At 36.2% G+C, this 18,593-nt stretch overlaps 1 protein-coding gene across 4 annotated transcripts in view; it reads left to right on the top strand.

The window, feature by feature from the left end:
- DIAPH2 (diaphanous related formin 2) overlaps window positions 1-18,593 on the top strand; it is an 824,692-nt gene that overhangs the window by 517,765 nt on the left and 288,334 nt on the right. For 3 of the 4 annotated variants that reach the window (XM_057717321.1, XM_057717320.1, XM_057717319.1), the window contains one exon: window positions 12,260-12,385. The exons of the other annotated variant lie outside the window; for it this stretch is intronic. In XM_057717321.1, coding sequence (XP_057573304.1) covers window positions 12,260-12,385 — 126 coding nt within the window. The remainder of the gene's footprint in view (window positions 1-12,259; window positions 12,386-18,593) is intronic. 4 annotated transcript variants of the gene reach the window in all.

The following is an 18,593-nucleotide window of genomic DNA, read 5'->3' as shown; positions in this document are numbered from 1 at the left end:
CCAGAATCACATAGTAAGTAGTGGATAAAGAATTTGGAATAGGTGTCAGGCTCCAAAGGCCATGCTTTTTTTTTCTCTACCATAACATAGCACACCACTGGATTTCTGAAAGATTTTAAGCATTATGGTGGCAAAATCACATTTTAGTTTTTAAAGAAGAAGTCTGGCATAGTGTGGAACCAGATTTTATGCTGCCGTTGTTGACTAATTTGGAAGTGTGCTTCTAGGAGGGCTATTTAGTAGGATATATTGTTCATTAGGATTCCAATTCCAGTTCTACTGACACTAGTCAGCACCTCCTAAGTGCTGGGTACTCCACTACGTGTGTTTTACCACATTCTGTAAATTAATGTTAATTGTGGTTGAATACGATATTTTAATATTGAAACATGTTTTATAACGTTCGGCTAGTTTGAGCTACTAGAAAAACTGTTTTGGAAGGACATACATTATATTCAGGGCTAAGTCTCTTTTGTCAGTAAGTATTACCAGCATGACATCTGGTTGTGTGTCATAGTTAGAATTTCCTGTGATCACAGCTTAAAAAATGTTATTTTGCAACTTTCAGCAATCAGGCATATTTAATACTGAAATAGTAAGTGTTTTTGATTTTGGTGGGAAATTGATAGACCTCCATAATGAATGTTAATTTCTAGTCTGAGGTTTAAAGTAACGACCACGTGGGTGGAATGCTTATTTGAGTTTTCTTATTTATTACTGGCTCCATAGACGATCTCCAAATGCTTTATAAGTTGGAAAAATAATTTGGGTGAAAGGACCATAATTGTTAAACATTTATTTTAGAATACTAAAGGATGGAGATTACAGTGGCAAATGTAACTTGCTGACTAACTGGAGGGACAGTGATGGACCTTTTGAAATTGATAGAAAGTGAAATTCATTTAAAAAAATTTAAAAATAAAGGGATAAGTAAGTAGATCCCTTAAAAAAAAAGTAAATGAGAGAAAGGCTTTTATCACATCCAGAGCAGCAACAGAGTTACTGACTTGGGAACTAAAGCAGATGTATGCAGCATCCCTTTGTACTCAGTACACTCAGGAGTGGTAATTATATCGTTCCACTCTGATTAAAATACAGGTAAGCACTGCTGTCGGCCTTAAAAAAAAAAAACAGTTCACTGATAAGAAATTGCAGTTGATTGCAATAACCATTCAAAGAAAAACAAGCAATAGTGAAAGCTAGAAATGTGTATACCCTAAAAGAAGATTGTAGAGCTATAGGCAGGAAGAAGACATGCTTGCTGTGAATAACTCAATTGGAGCGGGTGGGTGAGAGGGACCAAAGAAGGATGAAACCTGCTTTGTCTTGTATTGGCTAAACCACCCTTAACCCTTTCACTTGTACCAGTGTTAATGTACCACTTATGTGCTCTATGAAGGAAAAACAATCGAGTCTTTTGGATTTCTCCTTCTTTTAAGGAAATTTGGGCAGATATTTTCTTGACTGTGTGCTGGTCTGCAGCTTTTAGATTTCGTGTAATCCCCCCCCCCCCACCTCCAAATGCAATTAGCTGTGTGTTGTTATTAGCAACATTTGTTTCAAGAGAAGTATAACTGGCAAGACTTTGGGGTGGGGTGGGTAGGGCCGGGGGGGGGGGGGGGGGGGGGGCGGGCTTAATAGGAATAGCCATGGTACCTGTGAAAGTTTAGTGTAACTCACAGCAGAGTAGAGGAAAGAGGAAAAATAGGGATAAATCACAAGCATAGCCCAGAGGAAAATGACCTTACCCAACATCTAGAAATGTTTGTACTTGGAATGAGTCAAGGATGAGGAATTATTACCTAGATTTACATAGCCAGAAAACTAACCGTAGACTAAATTATACAATGAAAAATGTGACTGAAGTTGGATCTGTATGCAAATGCCTCCATATTTGCTGTGTCCAGCTCAGACCTCTCTTCTGAGCCCCAGAACCATGTATCCAGGTGGTTATTTGCAGTCTAAATCTGGATGCTTCATACAATTGGAACTTGGTTGGTCCAAAGCTAAATAAACACTTGAATATTCCCCCCAAATCTCCCTCCTGATGTCTCCATTTCCTTTGTTGATGCCAGAAACCCAGGAATCATTTCTTAACAAGTCCTTCCTCTTTACCACTCACGTTTCATCCACCCCAAGCCCAGTCAGCCCTATGTCCGAAACACATACCCCAACCATCTTTGGTCACCCTAATCCAAGCCTCCATCATCTCCTGTCTAGACCATAATGATTGTTTCTTAACTCTTCTCCCCATTTCTGTTCTTGACACCCTCCCTCCATTTTCCACATAGCTGCCAGAGTTTAATCTTTTTTAAAGTGTAATTTTCATCAACTTCTCCCGCTTGAAGCCTTTCAGTGCATTCCCATTACTCTTAGGGTGAAACCTAAACTCCTTATCATGGCCTGGAAGGCCCCACCTACCCCTCAAACCTCATTTCGTCTTTTAATCCATTGTTAGGTGATTAGGCAAAAACACTTAAGGTATAATAGATTTATGAGATAACACCCAGAAAAAGCCCTGCTTTATTTAGGGACTGATTTCAGTGGTAAGGAACTTAGAAAATCATTGCAGGTATATCCTCTAATTTGTTTAGTTTGCATTGCCAATCTCTCATCTGTGGGCATATAGGAATCCTATTAGTATCCACAGTCAGTTAATGAATAAGGAAAACATAACCCTAACCTTCCTGTACCCTTCCCAGACCTCTTTTATCCGATTTGTAGTCCTACTACCAAGCAGAACTGCCAATCCGAGCAGCACTAATGTGGAAGGGACTCTGAGGACTCCAGCATTATGACCTCAGCACTGACACTGACCTCATGACAACCTACATTCCGTTTGAGTGAAAGTTGATGGCTTTGTATAGGTACATATCTGTGGACTTCACGCATTAGACTTGTTCCGGGAAAACCCAGGCAAGTTCAAGAATAACTTTGCCAAATCATACAGTCCCACTGATTTCCCTGATAAGTTCAGAAATACACTTCATGGATAATTTGGCCATAGTCACAAAAATTACACTCAAGAAGGCTAATATTCTTTTAATATAGCATTATAGCTTTATGATGACACTATCTACATGTATTTAATTCTTGCCAAATAACATGTGAAAGAAAGTATTCAAATGGTTTATCAATCCGTATAATCTTTTTGTACCTTATTAAAGATATAATATAGCAGGAGTTAAGGGTGTTAGTAAAGTTGCCATTAAATGATTGTAGATGAAAACATTTGTGAATGCTTTTTCAAGAAGCAGGTAGTTGCTTTGATTTGAAAAAAAACAAAACAGTGCTCATTTCTCATAGCTAGTTCATCAGAACAATATTGAATATAGTTGTTTTTCACATTTTTTTCCTTTGTGATTTTTTCACTAATATTTATTATACCTCAAAATGAAATACATACATAAACAGACTCAAAATTCCAAATTTTACAAAGATGTAATTTCAGATTTCTTAACATTTTTGTCCTTTTTAGTCTTTAGTCAACAAGTCTACATTTTAACATATTTTTCCATAATTTTACTAATTTAGTTTTAAGGCCTCCTATGATAGGTAATATTAAGTAGCCTCCTTTCATAAGGGTCCCTTTTACCACTAGTGTTCTGATTACAAGGCAAAAGAAGAATTGCGTTGCATAGACTTGACAAGTGAAGACATGAATATAAGATTGTCACAAAGGATTTATCAGTATCTGAAGGTTCTGTCAAGATTTTTTGTTAAGGAGAATACCATTCCAGCCACTTACATCGAATCTCCAAGGGAGGGCAATTCAGTATAGCCCAGCCCCAATGCAATAAAGACGTGACTTGACCCATTAAAATTATTCCAGTTTGGGTGAGTGAGAGATCTTTTACTATGAGAAAAACAAATGAGCTTTTAAAAAAATTCTGCATAATGAGAACAAACTATTCCAACAAGACTACATCCAGCATCACTTTATAGAAGCTTCGGCTTGCAGCTGTACTTCCCAATCCTGGCCTTGAGCTAAGACTGTCAACAAGAGTAGGAGATTTTAGTTTGTTTTTCAGCCTTTGATTTAAAAATTCGCACATACTACTTGCTGCAGGCAGAATAACAGTTGCAGAAGAGACCGCAGGTGAAAGAACTCAATGCTTCACTGGCAGCTTGGCTGTCCAGTGCTGGTGGGTCCGTGGTCAGGCTACAGAATTTTGGGTTGCAAATCATGATTCAGAGAGTTTTAAACTTTTCCTCCCTCCTCCTTTAGCCCAGCTGTCCTTTCACCATAACTTCCATAGTTAATAACTAGGTTTTTATTTTGTTTTGTTTTGGTTTGGGTTTTTTTGTTTTTTGTTTTTGTTTTTTTTTTTGTCTTTTCTTTTTGTTAGAAAGCTACGTTTCTTTCTTTTAAAAAAATGCATTCAGATTGAGGTTTGCAGGCTGAGATCTCGTACAAATGTATGAACCCAGACAGTGAAATATACTTAGTGTAGTTTTTCGAGTGTAACCCGTATATGGTTTATAAAGTAGTTCTCATGTTTTATTATGGATGTTCTTCTGCTCTCAGCATCAGTTCAGGCTATATTATGGATCCAATTGAGAAAAACTGCACCTTATAACGAAAAGCACATGTTCTGGGGGCAAGTGATGGGTAGCTCTTGGAAACGCGCATTGAGGACATATATTTTTAAATTTCATTTAGTAAGGACTCTAGTTACATTGTATTTTCTGTTAAGGTGACTGTTTAGCAGTATTTTTTTTTTTTCTCATAAGAATGAGTCATTCTCTTAACAGATTTTTTTAAATTAGAGGAATTTCTTATTTGGGTGCCATTTATCACTTATTTTCTTTAAAGGCCTAAGAAGCCCACAGTGTCCAGCCTTTGCTATTGTTATTGTATAAACACATTTGCTTCATTGCCATGTATAGTATTCACATAAAATGAAACCATTAACTTGTAAATGTACTTGAGAAAGAATACAACTGTGCCTATTGTTCGGGCTTATAATGTCCTTTTCGTTTTTACAGATGCTTTCTGGATGAGTCACTTTAATGTTGTGCCGCTCAGCTGATAGTACTTCTTCAACTAAATATATTCAGTTAAAGAAACCTGCAGGGTACTTATAATCATGTTTGGGCCTATTCACATAGAGACTTGCAAGAGTAAATTTTTACTTGGCCTATCTTAGAGCAAAGATGTGAAGAAGTGCTCAGTTACTTTGTCAATGGGTAAAATTAATAGAAATATTTAATTCAGAGAAAAAAATTCCTCAAGTTGCTGGAACAGCTTTTATATTTACATAAAATTATACATTCTGCACATGATCTAGAGAATGTCACCAGAGTACTGTGATTTTTTTTTTTCCTTAAATGCCCATCAGTTCTCTTAGGTACTATGTAATTGAAGAGTCGTTCCATAAAATCTCACTTAAAATATTTATCTTACACTTTACTTTTCTTCAAATTATGAATTGGAGCAAGTCTGTCATTTCAAATGTTTTGAGTGAAGATCAGGCCTCTGTCATATATTTGCTTGAATCCAGCAAAGAAGTACTATATGGAAATTTTTCAACTGAAGTAAGCAGATAAATAAGATTTGTGGGGAAAGTTTCTCCCTACATATAACTCAAGAGAGTGTACTGAGCTTAAAAGGTTATTTATGGAGTACAAGGAAGAAAACTATAATAAAGAACCCAATAGCTATAATTTAATTTTTTAGTGTTATAATTCAGATTCCGTAATTCAGTAACAGATGTAAAAAATGAAATTAGAGAAAAAAATTAAAGAGCTGCCAGACTGACTAATCAGTCATTGAAAATGCCCGTAGTGGGAATTTACACAGTTAGAAAATATTTGCACTGTCATTAAAGACCCCTTAATTTATATTAGTGAACTAATATAATGACAGGCACAAAAATAGACCTTGAGGCGGGGACTATGCAGTAGACAAGCATTTCTAACCCACTCCGGTGTTGAAATGTTCTTGGAACTCCAGCTGCCTTACATCTTCCCACTACCTCCAGTAAAAAAAAATACATACATATATATATGTATTTCTCTCTCTCTCTCTCTCTCTCTCTCTCTCTCTCTCTCTCTCTCGCTCTCACTCTCTCTCTCTCTCTCTCTCTCTCTCTCTCTCTCTCTCTCGCTCTCACACACACACACACACACACACACACGCACACAAATGCACACAACCTGAAGACATATTAGAAGTAATGTAGGCTAGGACCTAATTAGTTATGTAATCAACATTCTCTCCTAACTCTTAAGATTGAAGCAAAAGTATTCAAGGCAATAATCAGGGAGGTAAACACATGTTAATTTTTTTTTAACACTTAAAAAAAAATCTCTTATGTTTTAGACATGCCTAGAAAAGCAAAGTAACTAACTTGTAAATGTCTCCCGAGAAATATTACTGCACAGGTTTTAATTTCCAGAAATATTCTTTAAATTTGGAACTTGCTAATATTTCTAACAAATTGTATAACTGTCACCGCCTCCCAGACGTAAAATTCCACGTACCCTGTGAAAACCTACAAACAGAGAACCCAGTCTAAGTTTAGTTCTCTTGATTGGAAAGACCAATATTAAATCAGGCCATAGTGAAGTAGCAGGTAGGGAATGACTGCTTTTTTTTGTTCAGATTACATCTAAATTGTTGTTTAGTTTTTGGTGGCGCATTTACAGTAGGAATTTGCCTGTTGGAAGGTAGAATATAGTAGGAAGGATAATAGAATATGAAATGAATATTTATAGATTGCCTATTATGTACTCATTATAATGACAGAAGCTTTATATTTATCAGAGTATTTAACTTGAATGACTACCATTTAAGAAAGGTATTTTTATCTTTATTTTGCAAATTGGGAAATGAATATCCAAAGAGGCTAAGTGACTGGCTCAAAGTAACCCAACTAGTAGTTGATATGGTAGAGATTAGAACCTAGGTTGACCCTGACTCCTGAGACCATGCCTGTCCCCAGTGTAAGTGACATACCCTTGTACCCATGGGTACAGTTTAAAAAAAATAGTTTTTTAACTGAAGTATAGTTGATGTACAATATCGTGTTAGTTTCAGGTGTAGAGCACAGCAATTAAGTTATACACACACACACACACACAAACCTGTTCAGGTTTTTTCCCTTATAGGTTATTACAAGATCTTGAGTATAGTTCCCTGTGCTGTAGAGTAGGTCCTTGTTGATTGTCTGTTTTATATATAGTAGTGTGTATCTGTTAATCCCAACCTCCTAATTTATCCATCTCCCTGTCCCCTTTCCCAGATTTTATTTCAGCTTGTTGGCCTCGTAGAACTAGAGACAGTGCTTTCATTTACAATTTCCTGAGAAGATATGATTTAGCTCATACTGTACTCCTTCTTGAGAGTAGTACATACCTCATAGACTCTTTGTGAGAGTTAAATGAATTAATCCATAAAACTACTTAAAATGATGTCTAGCACATAGTAAGTACTCAGTAAATGTTAGTTATTACTTAGCATAAGTAATGACTAACCCTTATACCTTAAGAGGACTAGTTGAAGGAACTGGATGTTTGTAGCCTGGGCAGGTTAAAAAGATGCAAGTGACACCTTTCCTGTAAAATAGGGAATAGACTTGAGCAGTGTTGTTTTAAGGCAAAATGAGGACTAATGGGTAAGAAGAGTTCAAGTAGGCTGATTTTGATTAAAAGCAAATAAAATGTTTCCAATTATATCAACTGTCAAAAAGGAAATAAGCCACTTAGGGACAGAGTGAATCCTCTGTTGTGGATCTAGTTTATGCACCACCGTAGATTCACTGGGTACCCCTTTTGTGCCAGGGCCTAACCTCCAAGCCTTGGCCACTTGTCTTGCTCCCCAACCAGACCTGGAAGTGAACTTCCCACCCCCTTTAAGCAACTCTTCCAAGTTGGACTTGCTTTATTTGTCTTATATGGACACCGGGACTGACTTCATGATTGGGGGGGCCCAGTACAAAATGAAATCGCAGAGCCCCATTTAAGAAATCACTAAGAATTTCAAAATGATGGCAACGAAGTGGTAAATGAAGTGCAGGGCGCTTTTAAGCATGGGGCCCTGTGTGACTGCACAGGTCACATGCCCATGAAGTCTGCCCTGATGGAGACAACTTGAGACACTAAGAAATCAGCTGTAGTTTTTGTAAAGCTGTAGCCAGTTTAGTAACTTCCTTTTTTGTATTTACTTTCTTCTCTTTTGCCTCTTGCCTGTTTCACTGGGATTATACCCCACTCTAACCCCAATAAGGCGGTAACATGCAGGCTTTGTCTTAGGCTCAGTTTTCTGGGAATGTAGACTATTTGTTTAAAATTTTACTGAAGTATAGGTGATTTACAATGTTGTGTTAATTTCTGCTGTATAGCAAAGTGATTCAGTTATACATATATTCATTTCCATTACTGATTGTCACCGGATATTGAATATAGTTCTCTGTGCTATACAGTGGGACCTTGTTCTTTACCCATTCTATACATAATAGTTTGCATCTGCTAATCCCAAACTCCCAATCCTTCCCTCCCCCACTCCCCCTCTCCCTTGGCAAACACAAGTCTGTTCTCTATGTCTGTGAGTCTGATTCTGTTTGGGAAAGCGGACAATGACTCTGTGTAACCTGAGATTTTAAAACCTGAGAGGCTGGTCCAAATCCCCTTTAATGTCACTTCCAATTCTAATATACCATAATTCCACCAATTTAAGGAGATACATTTTATGTAATGGTATTTTTCCTTTAATGCAGCCACCAGTTTGCATGTGGGCTAAAATCCTTGGATTCTTACATCTCCAGTATTTTCTTTTGTTCATTCATAATACTAATAAATTATTACAGAGGGAGAATAGAGAAGCTTGAAAAGAAAAGGTGGCTTCCTAGGTGGCGCAGTGGTTAAGAATCCACCTGCCAATGCAGAGGTCACGGGTTCAATCCCAGCTCCAGGAAGATCCCACATGCCGCGGAGCAACTAAGCTCGTGTGCCCAAAAAAAAAAAAAAAAAAAAAAAAAAAAGGAAGATTTAAAAAAATAAAAAAAAGAAAAGGTGCCCCTTATTTCTCTTCCTTATCTCAGCTTATCACTTTCCCCTTTGTCTAGGCATCTCCTGCAACCCTGCATCCTCTACATATTATCAGAAAAACTTCAACTTCCTGCTTCCTTTTCATACTCACATAATAATTGATATGCTAACTTCCAATCACTGTGGTTGTATCTAACTTGTACAAGCACATCCAGTTGCAGAAGTGGGCAAACATTTAAATCTATATCAAAATTTCTTGAAATATACATATTCATTCAACAAACGTTTATTACCATGTGTGGTAAGTACTTAGAAGCAAAGTGTTAGGGATCTTACCATTAAGTAGCATGAGGTTTTATAGCAGAGACTGTACAAAAAACAAAAAAAAAATCTCACTTCAAGCAGAAGGTGATATGGGGAAGATCACATAAACAAATACAAGTGTCTATAAATTGTAGAGAATTTGGAATTTGGACTAGAGCTCTAGAGGGATTTATTGAGACTAAGGATTTGACATGTGAAATTGAGGCGGACAGATGTCTAGAAAACATTGTTTTATTCAGAATTTAACTTTAGGGTAAAAGCAATTTCACTGCATTAAAAAGAATATCTCTTGTTATTTGAGTTATCTAGACTTCTGTGTGCATAGCAACTTGATTAGGCTGTTACTCTGTTGAACAATCAGAAGAATCCTTGTGATCACCCCCTTTTTACTACTGGAATTACTATTGCTTTTAGTAAGAGGATTACTATTGTGACGTAAACCTTGCCTATGGGCACATTTTGTTTATTGCAGAAAGTTATCATGAGTTTATTTCTTCCGTGTAGCCTAAATGACATAAACAACTTGTCAACTTAACATCTTCAGCTTTTCAGTCAAGCAAGTGGGAAAGGAGAAACTCTTTGCATAATTAGCAAAAATCTCCCGGAAAAACCCAAGCAAAAAAATTCAGCTTGAAAGTCAGAAAAAATGGTTACCTCCACAGCAAACTCATCCTTTAAATAAAGCAAGCAATGATTGCTGAGCCATTAGCACATTTTTGGCAGGAAAAAACTCTCTTCGACTTCTCCAATAAAGAATAATTTCCAAGCTTGTCAGATCTAAACAAATGGAACTAAATTGGATGTAGCTATTTGAACTGACAGATTAACAGGAAAAAAAAAATAATTTGTCTTTAGTGTTGGTGTTTGATTTTCAGTCTCTTGAACTTCCAGGTATATTTAAGCAGTTTCTCCTTATTGAGTTATAAAGGTGTACGTGTCAGTGTGATGAATTTGTATCAGAAGACTTTGGCTGAAATTTGCCAGAGGGTTGATTTTTGTCAGTCTTTTGAATTTTTCATTGTAATTCTGATATGCCTCTGAATGAGAGTGAAATTTACTTTAAAAAAAGAATTGTAATATTTTTCTATTTCTGTTCCACAGTCCTTTAATGGAAAGAACTGTGTTTCAGAAACCTGGATTTAAAAATCGATGTCATGGGCTATCAAATTCTTTTTTTTTTTTTTTCTTTCCTGCTAAAGGAAGCAACTACAGAAAGCTTTTATTTGTTCAAAGTAACCAGTGCTACAGATGCAAAAAATAAAAACAAAACAAAAACCCAACAAATTCCCCAATACTACTTCAAAAGAACATATCAAACTTGATTTTCATTAGAATGTAGTTGTTTCTTCACACTAATAAATCAAAAAACCAAGACACAGATTTTATATATATATGAAAATATATATAAAAAGCAATGCAAACAATCTGTGAGCTTCATCTCCTGGACGAGAATGCCAAGTTAGTCTCTCTTCATAAAAAGCAATTACAATTTGAGGACACTTCATATTTGCCTCTTTTGCCAGCACCAAGTCCGGCTCATCTGAATCCTTTCATTTCATGAGAACCATTCATTCTCCACTGCTGTCTCTGGCACCAATGATTCATTCTGGATCAAGACCTCTGGCAAAACCTCTTGGTTTATCAGCAGCATCTCTTTTCTTCTTTGATTTGCTATCATCAGATTCACTGTCAGATAAAGATTTGCTTTTTGTTCCATCTTTTTCTTTACCAGCTTTTCGAGAATTAAGAAATGCTTCAATTAACTCTGGCCAGTCTAAATGTTCTTCAGGTTCCCAAGTATTGTCTGCATCCGTAAATCCCTTCCACTTCAGGAAACACTCCACCTTCCCATTCACTACACGTCGGTCCAGTACTTTTTCTACTACAAATTCTTCAGGTTCTGCCTCTTCAACGTTTTTACTCTTTCCATTCTGTTTCTTTCCCCTTTTTTTGCAGTGTAGTTTTATTGGAGGCCATTTTTTATTGCAGACTTGAAGAGCTATGATTCACCACTTCCGAGCTGCTCCGGGTCCCGGGTGTGCGGCGTCTCCTACCTATCAAATTCTAATACTTACCTTGTCTTTTCAACTAGAACCCTGCCAGATACCGTTGATATTGATAGAAGTATCTTTATACATAATTGGCAATCATAGAGTAATAGGGTATCTATAAACAGTGTAAGCTTTTAAAAAAAAAAAGTACCTCTGTGAAAAGAAAGCATCATGAGAGATCTGGAAAGTGTGCACGTATTTAAGAGCAGTTTGAATACAATACTTAAAATTATTGGTTGTCAATGAGGAGAGAAAAAGAAAAGTGCAGGGAATGCTAGGGGTAATTAAAGCAACTAATGATAGTGTTTGAGGGCTCAGTGAGGCTTTGTGGGAGTGTATGCGCCTATGTGTTCGCTGTGGTTTGCTCTAAATTCTCTGTATCAACAGTTATTTTTCATTTTTCTATGAGTATGAACAGTATTAAAGTCAGGAACTTTTACCATAGATATTGGTTTGTAAAAATCAGGATCTTTCAACAAAAGAAAAATATTTGATCCTTTTATGTAATTTAACTTTAAATCATTTATATAGCCAGGAACACACATTAATAAGATAGGATCTCTTTGAACCTTAGTTTCTCTTTAATCTTCAAATTAGATTCTAAAGAATGAAATATTAGGAATTCTATCAATAAATTTAAGTAGAAACGGATTCATTTGAGCTAATGGCTGAGTAAAATGATGACATTGACATATTAAACATGCTGATTTGGTATATTATATTACACATTTTCACTTATTTCATGGAGAGGAGAGTTTTTATGAGCAGTCATTTGGAAAAATGTGAGTTGATTTCATGGAACTATTCTCCACATTAAAAAAATACTTGAGCTGATACTGTTTTCTTTTAGTTGTAAAAGAAATGTTCTAAACACTTGGCACATTGTTCTTTAGTTTCAGCTCAAATACTCAAGAGCAACCTTGCCGCAATGGAACAACAAATTGCTCACCTGGAACGTGACATCAAGCAATTCACCAAAGCAGAAAATCAACCTGATAAGTTTGTGGAAAAGATGACGATATCCTTTATGTATTTAAGTATTTTATTTATCTGTTAGTTTGTGTGTGTGTGTCTGTCTGTCCGTCTGTCCATATATCTATTTACTTTATGGTTAGTTCTCAACTTACCATTCTATTCACACAGTTTGGATGAATTTGTGTATAGGCTGTTTTTATCTTAGCAGCATAAAGTTCAGTTCATGACGTTTTGAATCATAGAGTAGGCAAGGGAACAATTATGTAAGAAAAAAAATGCCATTTCTCAAAGAAGAATTTCATTTGAAGGCCTGCAAGATATGCAAGGTAAGTCTTATGAGGCTTGATGAGACCTAAAACAAAACCAAGAATCTCCTTATATAACCAGTTGTTTAAAGGAAATGATGAACAGAGGAATTTTTTTGATCAGAGGTTTTTTTCCTTTCTCTTTGTGTGTGTGCAGGTATTTTCTGAGGCGACACATGCATTTTCAAGGGCAATCAGAGGATAACTGATATCAGTAGACTGAAGGGTTATGAAGAACAATAGATGCATGGATGGACAGATAGATGAATTGATCAGTAGATTATATATTTAAGTGAATTGTTATAGTTATCTGTATAACATTAGGCATTGCCTGCAACCTAAATGGTTTTAAATCTCTATTTCACATACAGTGTATTCATATAAATTACAGAAATATGTGAAAGGAAGACTTGAGAAATGATATTTAGCTTGAATTTTTTAATGTTAAATCTGGTGTCTAAAGATAAACTACATTAGACCTGTTTTGGGGGTTTTTTTTTTCTTTTTTTCTTTTTTTTCTATTTTGGTTTTCAAAAGTTAAAGCCATATCCTCCTCCTCTGGGTTTAAATAAATATCTTGAACTGCAGATTGATTCACCATTTTATATCTCAAGAGGGAATAAATACAGTAAATTCTTTATCTGATAATAAGTAAATTCCTTCAACAACTATATGGCAGTCACCTTGTTTCAAGGTTAAATCTATTGCCTTTTTCTTCTCTGATATGCTTTCTTTCCTGCCCAACTTGGAAGCTATAGTCATGAACTTGAATTACTTGAGAATGGCAATTTAGATTTGTGCAAAAAAGTTTTCTTTTTTCATTTTCAGTCTTTTGGTTCATGAATTAGTACAGTATTTTGTGTGGTCCTTTAGTGATGCTGAGTACTTATATAAATAGGAATATTGGGAACATGAGTTTGTGGGTGATTGGAGGCAGGAATCCTCAAAAATAACTTTAGATTACATAACTGCCCACATAGGGATATTTAATATGAAGATTTAACTGTTGCTGATTAGATTTTTCTTTCAAATTTGTTATGTTGTCCTGTGGCTGGAAGAACCACCTACATTTTTCAACTTTTGATTTTGATTCTTGCCTCACATATTTGAATTTAATTCCTGATTCCCTTGTTCTTTTTAACGTTTTCTTCTACAGTTGGCTTGTGGCCACACAACAGCATGCAACATTGAGGAGTCTTTGTTGCTCATTTAGAAAAAGAAAAGTAATTTCAAACTTTCATGAACTTGGCCTGGACTCTATTTTATTTCTCTCTTTATGCAGGTAATTAAGCGCTTTAAAATGAAAATCCAGAGCCTTCTGTATCTGTATGTTACAGATGAATGGTTATTCTTCATTTAAGTGGCACTAAAGTGTGACTCGTTGTCCACAAGGGGATTGAAAACTGTATTAAAATGTATGGGGCTGTTACTTTGCATATCATATTTAAAAAAAAACAAAATAAAATATACAGCAGTTTATTTTAGAGAAAAAGACTGTTGAGTTGAGTTCAGTTGGTTAATACTCCAAATTAATAAATTACAACGATAGAACTGTTGCTCAAATTATTTTTGCTTTGGAAGACACCTTGAACATCCACCAAGAGTTTGTGTCTTCTAGAAAATGGCAAACAAAATGTTTAATCATCATATGTATATATGTTGTATGAATTTTGGTGCCTGCTTAATATTTTTTCTACTCTTCTGGCAATTCCAAAAGGAAGGGATATTTTCTTGTGGGATACTTGATTCTGTTTTTTAAAATTATTTATTTATTTATTTATTTGCTTGCTCTGGGTCTTAGTTGCAGCACAGAGGCTCCTTAGCTGCGGCATGTGAACTGTTAGTTGCGTCATGCATATGAGATCTCGTTCCCTGACCAGGGATGGCACCCAGGCCCCCTGCATTGAGAATGCAGAGTCTTATCCACTGCACAGCCAGGGAAGTCCCACTTGATTGTGTTTTAAAAGTAGAGCCATAATCCTGTTTCTAGTATGGGATTCTTTGTACTGGGTGATATTTCCAGTGCTTCTGTCCCCTGCCAATAATTTCTTTTGCTTCAGGTCACTGGCCCTTTAAATTGAATAACTATGGGCACAAGTATGGGGGTAGTTTCCCTTGAAAGTAACCTTAGCTACTTAAACAGTAATCTCTCTATAAGGACTGAGAATTCAAAAACTGAATAGCACTTCCACTCCTCTGGGCTTTCAGATGGGCATCAGTACTGTAGTTAGCAGCAGTGGCCAAGGGCAAGTGAATATGCAGGTTAAATCTTCACCAAATCTCCAGGTGGGACCAAGTCCCATAGCACCCTATGTTCACCCTTAGTCTTTCACAGTATTGATTGAACATTTAATAATCTGCTCAGCATTGACAGGCCATGAAAATACAACAGTGCACCAGTTAGAAAACTTGACCACAAGTTGCTGACAGTCTGGCATTTCCTCACTTCTCTGTCTTGCTGGCCTAATGGCCAAGATCATGTCTGGTGTGTTAATCTCTGAATGCCCATCCCAGTGCACAGCACCTAGCAACATGAAGGCATTAAGTAAGTATGTATTGAATCACAGAATGTTATAGCTATAGAGACAATGGAAATCATCTAGTCCTAGATCCTACTTTGACTTCACACATCAAAAGGGGTATTGTTGAAAGAGTAGTAGGCTGTGCTTGTAGTTATAAAACTTTTCTTCATATACATCTTCACAGGAACTTGAGTTACACTGAATCACCTTTTTAGAGCATGTAAAGTGTAACCAGTTTTAGAAGGGATAATCCACACTTTTTAAAAGTAAATGTCAAAAAAAGTAACCAAGAAAAAAGAGAACGAAACCTCTCCTTTGAATGGAGTGGCCCAGGCTATTTCCGACTTCCTGAACAATAGTCAGTGGCTTTAGAAGGAAGCTAGTCATCTTTGTCACCCTTTCTCTACCTCAGATTGGTTGCTTGTTGCAACTCAAAAAAAGAAAAAGATGGAAAGAGTAAAATAAGCAAGATTAACTTTGTAAGACTACAAAACAGGGAGAAATGGAGAAAATTCTCTCATAAATCATAGTAGAGAGGTTCCAGGATAAAAGGGGATGGTCTATAATGGACATAATAGCACTATATATATATAGAAACACATGGTTTTAAAAATCTGGATACCACGTGTGGGAATTTGCTGTTATTCTGATTTTTTTTTAAAGCAAAGTTCTTTGTATTTTTCATGCCAATATGTTCATCATAATAATACTGGAAGTTTTAAGTTCATTTGTTTGTACAGTGAGTTCAAATAGAATCTATATTCTTTTCTTAGTAAGTTATAAAAATGATAATATTCACTCGTTAATTGAATGTTTACTATGTATCAGACACTGCCTAATTTTACATACTTAAGCTTTTAAAAAATGTTCCTATTCATTAAATGAAGAGTATTTTCCATATCTGGTGATGAAATTGATCACAGTTGTCCCTGTGTCATTGTCGTGAGCTCAAGTTGTCTCAGGAGAGCAACCCATAAAGTTATTTGTCATAGCCCCATTGTTTTAAATTCATTCATTTCAAGGGGCCATCTCTTTTTATCTTTCAAGGTTACCAGGAACTCTGTGGTCTCTGTCTGTGTTTGGCACCTATTGCAAAAATTGGTAGGGTGAGGTTCATAATCACATCCGGTTTCAGAGCTTTGAAAAACAACCTGTGCTTACGAGAGGTGAGAGGGTCTGTGTGAGTGGTCTGTGTGCCAATCCTGGAGCTCATTTTATTGTTGTTGTTTGTCTTGTTTTGTTTTCGCCGCACCATTTGGCTTGTGGGATCCTAGTTCCGTGACCAGGAATTGAACCTGGGCCCTAAGCAGTGAAAGCAAGTTTTTTTTTTTTTTTAACTTCAGTTGTTTGTACGTTGATTTGCAATAGAAGTTATAATCATTTATGAGGAGTCCTAACCACTGGACCACCAGGGAATTTCATGAGGCTTGTTCTCTTGGACTTCACATTATATGTGGATTCTAATTTTTTCAGCTTGTGTCTTTTGACCAATCATGTGACTATGAAAGAGTTTTTCTTTCTTTTAAAATCCAAGCATCACTTTTATTTACTACTCCTTGCTTTTTCCAACGGGAAAAACCATTCTTAAAAGAGGGCTTCTTAGACTTTAAAATATGTGTTGTGGTCCATTCTTAACATCTTAAACTGTCTAAAAAGCATGTTATCGACAGTGTTGACCTTACTGCTTATATCCTGTTGACAAATTTCTCACCACATTTACTCACATAGATATTGTCAGTGGCAGACCTGTCTATTTGCCCCAAATCAGCTTAGCTTTTTGGTTGACTGCTGGCTAAATCATTTCACCAACTGGAGGGTAGGGAGGACTGAGCAGCGGGGGCACCATTAACACATTGACAAGAGGAGCTGACAGAATGTTAATGACATTAACACCCTGTCAGCTAACTATCAACACCTGGGATTTTCTCATAGTAGAAGGGAGAGTCATTTGAAGTGGTTAAAAATCAAGTTCCCAAGGAAGCACGCTGTCCTGACCAGACAATTCAGAACAGATTTGGGGTCTCTACTGCACTGCAATTATGTTGATTTTTCTCCCACTATTCTTTGTTAAGAGGAAAATTTTTGAAAAGATGAAAAACTCACAGGGTTATTATTCAACCTCAGTATTATTAACCACCTTTGAGAACATGCCATTAACAGGTTTTAGAGAAAGGATGATCCATACTTTGTAAAGTAAATGCCATATAAAAATAGACAAAACAAAAACAAAACAGAAACCTCAAAGCAAGACTTTTTTTTTTTTTTTCCCCTGGTATGAATGTACTCATCCAGGCTGTTTTCTAGCTCCTGAAAAATTGAGAGCTTTAGGTTAGACTGGAGGGAAGTTCACTGGCTCAGAGTTTCTTAATTACCTTTAATTGCCTGCTGGTCTCAAACTCAGAGAATTAGAAAGTTCAAAGCAAAACTTTTTTAAATGAGACTGCTCAGAAAGAGAGGGTCCAGGATTTTAAAAAAGAAAGAAGGGAGGGAGCAAGGAAGGAAGGGAAGGAGGGAGGGAAGGAGGGAAGGAAGAGAAAGAAGGAAAGGAGAGGAGGGGAGAGGAGGGAAGGAAAGGAAGAAAAGAGAGTGAGCATGGGAGCATGGTCAGTAATAGAGAAAATGCATACAATGAAAAGCAAATTGTTTTAGAAAAATCACATGGGGGAAATATTGCTTTTTTTAAAAGGAAGATTGCTAGCATTCTTTGAAGTATACGCTCTTCATAAACGTACTGGAAGTATTTTTTTTGTTTTTGTTTTTGTTTTGGCCATGCCATGTGGCTTGTGGGATCTTAGTTACCTGACCAGGCCCTTTCTTTTCTTTTTTTTTTTTTTTTAACTTCAATTATTTGTACTTCTGCTGTTGATTTGCAGTAGAAGGTATAATCATTTATAATAGTAAAAATTAAAATGATAATAAAATAGTAATAATAGCAACTGTTTAGTGAATGTCATGTGCCAGTCACAGTGCTAAAAATATATAGGTGTCTATATAATCTCCAGTGATCTCCAAAGCAATACTATAGGGTAGGTACTATGAGTAACCCCATTTCAAACATGTGAGGAGTGAGGCTGTAGAGGTTCAAAGATTCAAACACATCTGTGAGATCATGTATGTCACAAGTCTGGTTAATGAGGGCCAGGATTCAAGTAAGTCTTGGTCCTTCAGACGCCAGCCTCGTGCTTGTAACCATGGTATCGTGCTGCCTCTGTGGTCAGAAAGCTTTGTAAATCTGAGATGAATTCCACATTTGTTCACTGTGAAACTATGTGTTGCTCCAGAAGAAAAAAAAATTTATTTTTGAAAGGTTTGTAAACTGATTTAAAAATTAGCTTCTCACTCGTACCATATCCTCCACAAAGTCTTCCTTAATAATAGCAATCAAAATTAATTTCCTTGTCCCCGTGTTCTCATAACATTTTAAT

This window comes from Hippopotamus amphibius, chromosome X (assembly GCF_030028045.1).
Source record: "Hippopotamus amphibius kiboko isolate mHipAmp2 chromosome X, mHipAmp2.hap2, whole genome shotgun sequence".
Classification (NCBI taxonomy): Eukaryota; Metazoa; Chordata; class Mammalia; order Artiodactyla; family Hippopotamidae; genus Hippopotamus; species Hippopotamus amphibius.
Note: the sequence above shows the minus strand (reverse complement) of the source record. Positions and strands in the feature narration are given on the sequence as shown.